This window comes from Acomys minous (genome assembly GCF_964271855.1).
Source record: "Acomys minous genome assembly, chromosome: 9".
Lineage (NCBI taxonomy): Eukaryota > Metazoa > Chordata > Mammalia > Rodentia > Muridae > Acomys > Acomys minous.
Genome location: NC_140490.1, coordinates 70,453,398 through 70,462,768, shown reverse-complemented (window position 1 = coordinate 70,462,768; position 9,371 = coordinate 70,453,398). Strand labels below are relative to the sequence as shown.

The following is a 9,371-nucleotide window of genomic DNA, read 5'->3' as shown; positions in this document are numbered from 1 at the left end:
ATTGTGCTGGCGTTCCTCATTCACCCTTAAATATAAACAGTAAGGCTTGCTAAAGAGCTTTGCAATTTCATTTTTAAAGTGGGTGAGTAGGTGGGTGGGAGGGACTCTTTAAGAAAACTATGGGGCTGGAAAGATGGCTTAGCAGTTAAAAGCACTGACTGCTGTTCTAGAGTTTTGAGTCCTAGCAGCTGTGTGGAAGCCCACAACTGTCTGGAACTCAGTCCCAGGGGATCCAAAGTCCTCTTCTGGCCTCTGCAGGCACCAGGCATGCATGCGGTGCACATACAAACACTGTGATAAAACACCAAAAACATAAAATAGAGGAAGAAAGGAAGGAAGGAAGGAAGGAAGGAAGGAAGGAAAGTAAGTGGTGTACTGGCTAGTTTTATGTTAACTTGACACAGGCTGGAGTCATCAGAGAGGAGAAAACCTCAGCTGAGAAAATGCCTCCATAAGATTGGACTAGCCGCAAGCCTGTAGTGCATTGTCTTAGTTAGTGGGTGATGGGGGAAGGTCCAGCCCAGTGTGGGTGCTGTCATTCCTGGGTTGGTGGTCCTGGGTTCTATTTAAAAGCAGGCTGAGCAAGCCAGTAAACAGCACCCCACCATAGCATCTGTGTCAGCTGCTGCCTCCAGGTTCCTGTCCTCTTTGAGTTTCTGTCCTGACTTCCTTCAGTGATGACCAGCTGTGGAAGTGTAAGCCAGACATCCCTTTTCCTCCCCAAGTTACTTTGGTTACAGCCATAGTAATTCTGACTAAGACAGGATGGCTGTAGACACTCACTCAGTATACAGGAAGCAAGCCCTGGGTGTAACAGTCAACGTCAGAGAACACCAAGTGTGATGGTAAACATCTGTATTAGCCCAGACCTGAGGACCAGATGTTCAAGGCCATCATCAGGTGCATGAAATCTTGCCTTAAAAAAAAAAAAATCAAGCCATGAATGGCAAGATAACTCCGTCTGTAACAGGTGTTAGCCTCACAAGCCTGAGGACCTGGGTTCAATCTCTGGAGCCATGTAAGGCTGAAGAGAACCAGCCCCACAAAGTTGCCCTCTGACCTCACATGCACACTCACACATCACATACAAAATACTAAATTAGCATTTAAATCTTTGCAGACTAAACTAGCATGTGTGGTTTTTAACTGTTAAACCTTACTTAAATCCTGAGCTTCACTCAGTTGTGCTATAAATTACAAGCTTTGAGAACTGGCCTAGGAAACGACAGCCGTATGTGCAGCTATGTTTTGGGCGTGTGCACTGCCTTCCCTATATGACTCTTTTCTAAATACCTGAGAAACTCACTAACTGCTTTGTTGTGTCTGATCTCGAAATCCTTTGCTGCAGCATGGGCAAGGACCTGCCTTTCCCTGAGCAGAGGTCCCCAAGGGGGAAGAGAGTTCCCCTGGTCGGGAGTACCTGTGTCTCCTGGCCACATCACTGTTGACAACCAGGGTCACTGCTTTTCAAACTTAGCTCGCATGCAAGCCTCATGAATGCTTTGTGGAAAAGCAGGCTGCGATTCAGTGGCACGAGTTACTGCAGTCACCGGGAGTGGGGAGGCATGGCATCTCGGGTTTCAGACAGAAAACTCATCCACCTTCACGTCACCTTCACCTGCCAGAACACGTGCCTACCCACCTGTCTCCTGTATCAGAAGTGGAGAGCGGGGAGAAGGTGGAGAGTGAAAGCAGCCCGCTGATTGGCTGTACATCTTCAAACTGGTGCCTGCCGGGGATAGTCAAAAGGGGTCACAGTTCCTAAGGTTCAAGATTCACCCGTTATTCCTTGTACAGCCATGGCCAAGCAGTTCTGGGCTTCCTGTCTTTTTCCATTGTTTTTGGCTGCCTTGGCTCAGGAGACTCTGAATCCTCAAAAATCGAAGGTAAGAGCCCTATAGGGGGTACCTAAACTGATTCTAACATCTGATAAGTAACATGGCTACCATGGGTTTCAGGGGTCTATCCTGTTCTCGAGGGGAGAGAGCTGCCTGACAGCCTTTCTTTGGAGCCTTCGGCCAATGGCCTTTCTGCCACAGCAGCTTTTCTGCCTCTAGTCACTGTGCTTTGCCACGTTTTCCATGCGTCTTCCCTGCTTCTCTGCACCCCATGGATCTGTGAAGTGAATACGGCTAGGTAACCTCCCTCATCCCTCCCTGATGTCTTTTCCAGTCCTCCTTGGTGGCTGCTTGACACTCCAGCCCCTGCCCTACTCCATGCTGGTCTGTGACTGGGAGCAGCCTACTGTTCTAGAAACAGTGCTTAAGCAGCAAGTGAGTTGGGAGGGAGGGCAATTTTTCTTAGACCAATTGAGCCAAACTCAGAGAGAGAGAGATAGAGAGAGAGAGAGAGAGAGAGAGAGAGAGAGGGAGAGGGAGAGGGAGAGGGAGAGGGAGAGGGAGAGAGAGAGAGAGAGAGAGAGAGAGAGAGAGAGAGAGAGAGAGAGAGAGAGAGAAGAGGAGAGGAGAGGAGAGGAAAGGGCAGTGGGTCTGGGCTCCCAGAGCCCCACGGGTAGGGAAAGAGGCACAATTTTCTTCAGTGCCTTGGTAGGGGTGGGGGATGTGGAAGGTGAAGACAGGGCTCAGCTCAGTATAAGGACTTGTCCTCTGATCTTAGCGCTGTTCTAAGGAGCTGGACAATCGCCACACTGTGGGGCAGTAGCCAAAAGTCCTCACAAGGAGCCAGGGGCAGGGGCTGGTATCCAAGCCTGTCCACATGGGGAGTCAGGCGCCATTCCTGTAAAAAAAATGCATGCATACGTCTTAGAAGGCAGAGTAGGGCTAATGCAGATGACTTGACCGACTGATATATTTGAACTTTAAAATCAGAGAAACTCATTGAAAATCTCAACCTCACTTGTGGCTTTGTTACTTATGTATCCTTTGCCAACTCCAGCTCTCTTCTGTAGAAGGTGAGGGACCCTCTCCTCACAGAACACTGTGACTCCCACACCTTAGCTAAAGTGAGAATCCACTGGTGATTGGGTCCCAGTCCTGGACTTCTTGATCCTATATGCCTGTTTGGGAGCCTAGCATTTCTAAAGTGCTCTCAGGATGTTTATACATGTCCTTAAGTCTGACCTTTGAGCTTGAGCCTCTTTGTGGGGGCATGCAAAGGGTAAAAATGCATGTAAAATTGATTGGCAGCTGTGAAGCTATAGGTTGTTTATTATCGGGTGAGATCACAACTCACTTGAGAGGGCGCCATCTATGGGCACCCAGGCCTATTCACCACCGATGCCCGCTTGGGTGTGGAGTTCCTCAAAGAGAAATTGTTCAGTATTTAGAATGTTAAGATATTGCATGAAGGATCTTCAAGTGCTTTGAGAATGCTGACGGGTGTTGAGGCGTACTGCGTATCAGGCCACTACAGTTACTTGTGCTATATCACAGGTGGATTGCAACAAAGGCGTGGCTGGAAACATCTATGAGTACGGAGCCAAGACCTTGGATGGCGGAGAGTACGTCCAGTTCCAGCAGTATGCAGGAAAGCACATGCTCTTTGTCAACGTGGCATCCTTCTGTGGCCTGACAGCGACGTATCCTGGTAAGAACTCAAATTCCAAATCCCTCCCGGAACTAGCTTGCCACATCACCCTACTGTGAGCACAGAGGCTTTTACTGTGTTGCTGGGACCTAGCGCTGAGAAAACACAATGACTGTGAGATGGGAGTGGACGGGGAAACCTGAAGCCACTCCCCCCCCCCCCCCCAATTCAGCCGCTTCTAGTGCCTGGATTACCTCATGCCCCTGAGCTGGCGTTGGGTAGTGTGGAGGAAGGATTCAAGGAACTAGAGCTTTACTCCGGATTAAGCACTGACAAGAAATGAAGAAGGGGGCAATTATGTGAGTGCTTATCTCAAGAGATCATAGCTATACAGTGAGAGAGACAGAGAGGCTGAAGCTGTACCTGGCAAAGCAGCAGCAGTCATTTAATACTGGCAAGGTGATGTGTGGGGTCATTTTGTGGTTTAGACTCTGAGTGTGTGTACGTGTGTGTGTGTGTGTGTGTGTGTGTGTGTGTGTGTTCGTTCAGACATGACTGTGGAGCATCTTCATTTGTCATGGTTGACCATAGTTGTGTACTATGGTGTTGATGGTCTGTGGAGTTCACTGATAGGACACCAAAGCCTCCCTGTGACTCCCAGGCCAGAGTACTGGAGACTGGTTTGCATTAAACCAAGAGTGAAAACGGGGAGTTATAGTACAAATGATGTCGCTGGAGATACAGCCCAGTTGGCAGAGTGCTTACCCAGCATGCACAAAGTCCTGGGTTTGGTCCTCAGCGATGCTCAACACAGCGCACAAACCTGTCATCGCAGCACTCGTGCGCTAGAGGCAGGAGGATCTGGAGCTGGAAGTCATTCTCAAACACTGGACGACTTCTTACGACCCTGCGTCCAAACCAAACCAAACAGCAGCAGGCGAGGGAGATGGCTCAGTGCATGACGTACTTGCTGCACGCATATGAAGACCTGTGCTCTGTTCCTTAGGACCTACAAGAATCCACACATGGTAGAGGCACACGCCTGTAAGCCTAGAACTAGGCGACAAGAGGAGAGGAGGCTGGTGGATTCTTGGGGCTGCCTGGCCACAGGTCTAGGTAAAACAGTGATTCCCCCTGTTCAGTGAGAAACTGGATTTCAAAAAATATTATATATATATATATAATGTATATATATATTAGAAAAAATAAGATGGGACCATCTACCCTTGGTCTCTGCACATTTACATGTCATACACACTCACACATATACAATGCCGCTGCCACCGCTACCACCACCAGGAAAGAAGACTGAGCTTTTATTTCAGGAGGCACCCCCAAATGACAGAGAAGAGGAAGAATGAAGGCCCCCCCCCCGGCAGCTGTAACTGGAGTGAGTGGGCAATCTGGGGGTGTGCTCCGTCCCTCTGCTGTGTCCATCATGGAAGAACCTTATATTCTTGTTGATGCAAATAAAGTCATAGTGATTTCTACATGAATTGTGCAAGCCACAGATATACTTTGACATGCTAAGAACTTTGTTGTTTTAAGAACGCAGAGATCCACCTGCCTCTTCTTCTAGAGTGCTGGCATTAAGGGCATGCGCCACCACAGGCCTTTGTAAGAATGTTTGTATACAATATTTTTATAGGCGCTGAGTTGGCCGTGTACTTGCCTAGCATGTATGAGCCCCAGGTGCAAGGCCCAGACTCTTTCTCCCAAGCACTAGGATTATCCACAAGCACAGTGTCAACCATGACAAATTAAGATGCTCCACAGTCATGTCTGAATGAACACACACACACACACACACACACACACACACACACACACACACAGTAGTGTGCAGCCGGACTTGGACCTTCTCTTTCCTTCTATCACTTCCAATATGCAAGGGCAAAGAAGCTTCTGGGAAAGTGATTACAGTGTCAGAGGTGTCATCAAAAGACATGGTATGGGGACAGGAGGAGGGTACGTCCATTTTGCCTGCCTTGTCATTAAAAACAAAAACAAACAAACAAACAAAAAATCTGGTCAAACCAATCCACCGGCGGATGAAGGCAATGCAGTCTGAGTCTAGCTTCCTTTTAGAATCCAGTAGGATTTTTCATAAGTCTAATCAGCATATGTCTGTTTGATTTAAGTAAACTCTGTGTGTGCCAGGCAAAGGACAATGAGACTGGGGAAATCCGGCAGCCATTGAGAGGCGTTGTCAGGGATCTGTGTCACAGCTATTTGCTCAACCTACTTAATGCCTGTAGCTTCTTAGAGTTCTTAGTGAAAGAGAGGTAAAGCCAGCTGTCCACCTCCTGAGTCTTGAGCAGGAAGTCTGCCCATGCTGTTGACGTTTCTTTTACCCGCAGAACTGAACGCCCTGCAGGAGGCGCTGCACCAGTTCAACGTCGTCATTCTGGGCTTCCCGTGCAACCAGTTTGGAAAACAAGAACCTGGAAGGAACTCAGAGATTCTCCTTGGACTCAAGTGAGTGTTACGCGGAGCCCTAGAGATGCCCTTCCCTTCATCGGCCCAGATACCTCCCCATTCTAGAATCTTCCAGAGTAGGTGACAGAACAGTGAGTGGGCTGAAGGCTGTTGTCACGGTGCCTGCCTTGGATTTCATCTTGCCCTGCAGGAATGGCCAAGTACTCTTTCCACACTTGGCTTCCTTGGGAAGATCCAAGGAAAAGACATTTGGGAGAAGGAAGGAAATAGAGGAAACAGAGATGAGCCAGAGCATCTGAAGTCAGACTACCCTGTGCCTAATGTCAGGGCTCCTTCAACTCCACGATATCCCTTGCTTGGGATCTTGATCCCAGAGACCCCTCCTGCTCCTCTCTCTTTCTGCGGTCCTTTCCGTCCCGTCGTGAGGACCAGTGCTGACCTTTCCTATCCCACCTTGACTTAACTTGGATTTTGTCAGGAACACTTTGCTTCCCTGTAGATACGTGCGTCCAGGCGGCGGCTATGCCCCCAATTTCCAGCTCTTTGAGAAAGGTGATGTGAATGGAGAAAACGAACAGAAGTTTTACTCTTTCCTAAAGGTGAGTGAGCAAACCTGGATCGGCCAGGTCGGACTCCCTGGAAGCAGTGGGGCTGGTGCCTGTGATGAGAAGGGATTCCTTAAAAGGGGGTACGTTCATGGAAATGAGGCGTGAAGCCAACATACATGATAGCTCTGACCTGGACCCACCTCCCTTTCTGACTGCTAATGATTTGTTCATTCAATAATCATTAATCAAATCCAGACTTTATTCAAGGAATTGTGTGATACAAGTTAACATGTATTAATAGGTTACCTGAAGGATCTCTCTTTTTTTTTTAAAGGTTTATTTAAAACCTAAATAAAAACCTAAATAAAACCTAAAAAAAAATAATTATTTTTTATACAATGTTCTGCCTGCATGTACACCTGCACACCAGAAGAGGGTATTAGATCTCATTATAGATGGTTGTGAGCCACCATGTGGTTGCTGGGAATTGAACTCAGGACCTTTGGAAGAGCAGACAGTGCTCTTAGCCTTTGAGCCATCTCTCCAGCCCAAAGATCTCTTATAAAGTCAGGAGATGACACAGACATGGATGAGAGAGAGCGTGCCAAAGGACAAGAACCACAGGGTAGCTGGGCGTGGTGGCACACACCTGCCATCCCAGTACTTGGGAAGGCAGGGGCAGGCGGATCGCTCTGAGTTCGAGGCTAGCCTGGTTTACAAAGAGAGTTCAGGACAGCCAAGGATACACAGAGAAACCCGTCCTGGGCGGGGTGGTGGTGGTGGTGGTGGTGGGGTGGTGTGTGTGTCAGAGTATTACAACCACAGAACACAGGAAAGAAGGACACGAGGATTACTTAGTCACTTGTCCCCAGAGAATGGTCTGCAGAACCAAGTTCAAGTTGTCCCTGTGGGTATTTTCACTCATCCACAGCAAGCTGAAACAAAAGATCAGCTTACTGAATACAAATTACTTATTCCAACAGGAAGGTATGGTGAGGCTACAGCACATGAACTGCCTTTTGTAGCACAAAAGATGAACACGTGAAAACTTGGTAGCTCATAACTCATACAGCCAGTCCTCACTATGCAGAGGCAGGAGGATGGCTCTGACTGCTAACTTAGTCTAAATAGTCCTCTCCAGGCTAGTCACAGCTACATAACATGGTCCTGTCTCCAAACAAAGACATGATCCTTACAGAGCTGTCTAATATGGAAAAGTCCTCTCCAGTGTGGAGGCTCATGCCTGAAATCCCAGCACTTTCACTTGGGAGATTAAGTTTTGTCAGCTTGACACACACCGAGCTTCAGACCTTATTGAGTGAAGTTATATATCCTTTTCCTAAGACATCATGATGAAGTCATAGACTAGAGGAGAGGCAGGACAGTGGGTGCTTTTCACTGTCAGACAATCTGACCTGGTTAGAATGGCCTTGGAGTGCTGGTGGCACTACATTGATATGTCTGTGATGGACTTGAAACATATGAAGGAGTTTAAAACATGAAGAAGTACAGTAATGGGCAGAGGAGACCGGGCAACATAGAAGCAGAAATGAGATTGTCTTTTCCATTTTTTTTTTCATATCCCTGCTCCAGAACTCCTGCCCTCCCACCTCTGAACTTTTGGGCTCTCCAGAATATCTCTTCTGGAATCCCATGAAGGTCCATGACATCCGCTGGAACTTTGAGAAGTTCCTGGTGGGATCCGATGGAGTTCCTGTCATGCGCTGGTTCCACCAGACTCCTGTCAGAACTGTCCAGGCGGACATCATCGAGTACCTAAACCAGACCCTCACCCTGTAGGACATGCTTTACAAGTAGTGTCTTTGCTCTACTCCCTCAGCAGCCTCCAGGTGACCACAGCACGCGCAGCACTACCTGAGTCCCTACTAAGGCGCAGGTGAGCAGCTCCTGACGAACTTATATAGAAGTTTATTTGTGGTAGACAAAACATGCTTGGAAAATAAAGTCAAAGAAAAAAAAATATGCCCAAATATCTGACTCTGATATATTGTTTTCCTAATCTACTCCAAAAGAAGGTCACATTTTAGAGTTGATGACCCAGACAATTCTATATATCGAAGAAGTGACCCACAAAGATCTTAATCTATCATTCACTGCCCTCATGGGTTAAAGGAAGTGGGGACGAGTGGCCAGATCCTCTGGGTTCCCTTCCCAGCCTCTGCTCCTCCCAATCTGGGCATGTGGTGCCAAGTTGTTGTTCTGTTTAGCCCACTTGGTGACACACCATCCTACAGTTTTCTTAGGGGATTCTGAAGATTGAGAGCAGAACCCTGCCTCATGAAGAGAGGAGCATCCCCACAGTGCTGTGTCCCAAGGTCCCCCTGGGTCAGACCCTCTCAGAGCCTCCCTGGATGCCTTTCTGTTAGTGATTTCTGGTCATGGTACCTGGACACAGATGTTCTTCACACCAACGGGTGTACTTTGGTCTCAGCCGAGTGTTCCCAACTTCAGATTCTTTCCTATTATCACTATCGCAAATAATAACAATAGTCTAATAAATAAAAGAACACACAGCAGATGGACTCGGAGTGATGTTTTTCAGCGACTATTATGTGCTTTCTTGACCTTCCTCTTACATCTTCAACATTCTGGTTTTCTCAGAAGTGTTCTAGAATCTTCCCTGGTACTGTTAAAAGCATCAAGCTGTACTGCAGACACATGGAAGCTCAGATCTGAAGCTCAGACATAGGTATGTAGCCCAGGCTGGCCTTGAGTTTCCAATCTTTCAGTCTCAGCATTTCAAGTAGCTAGGATTACAGGTCCTGCAGTTATGCCCAGTTCAGATTTTTTAGAGCCAGCCTGCTATGCTGACCACTTAGCTAAACCTTGCAAGCCCCTACAAGTTCATACTTATAGTTAAGCTATGGAAACATATAA

At 47.7% G+C, this 9,371-nt stretch overlaps 1 protein-coding gene across 1 annotated transcript; it reads left to right on the top strand.

Moving 5' to 3' along the window:
• The first annotated feature begins 1,640 nt into the window (after positions 1-1,640).
• On the top strand, positions 1,641-9,021 carry GPX6 (glutathione peroxidase 6). The gene is made up of 5 exons (XM_084795117.1): positions 1,641-1,886; positions 3,393-3,546; positions 5,847-5,964; positions 6,425-6,524; positions 8,067-9,021. The coding sequence occupies exons 1-5, from the start codon at positions 1,800-1,802 to the stop codon at positions 8,271-8,273; spliced, it is 666 nt and encodes a 221-aa protein (XP_084651243.1). The 5' UTR covers positions 1,641-1,799; the 3' UTR covers positions 8,274-9,021.
• Positions 9,022-9,371: the final 350 nt, after the last annotated feature.

Bases quoted from the DNA above. Each gene is read 5' to 3' on its own strand.
- GPX6 (XM_084795117.1), top strand. From the start codon at position 1,800: ATGGCCAAGCAGTTCTGGGCTTCCTGTCTTTTTCCATTGTTTTTGGCT. The intron at 1,887-3,392 runs GTAAGAGCCCTA...GCTATATCACAG, and splicing joins TGAATCCTCAAAAATCGAAG to GTGGATTGCAACAAAGGCGT. The intron at 5,965-6,424 runs GTGAGTGTTACG...GCTTCCCTGTAG, and splicing joins GAGATTCTCCTTGGACTCAA to ATACGTGCGTCCAGGCGGCG.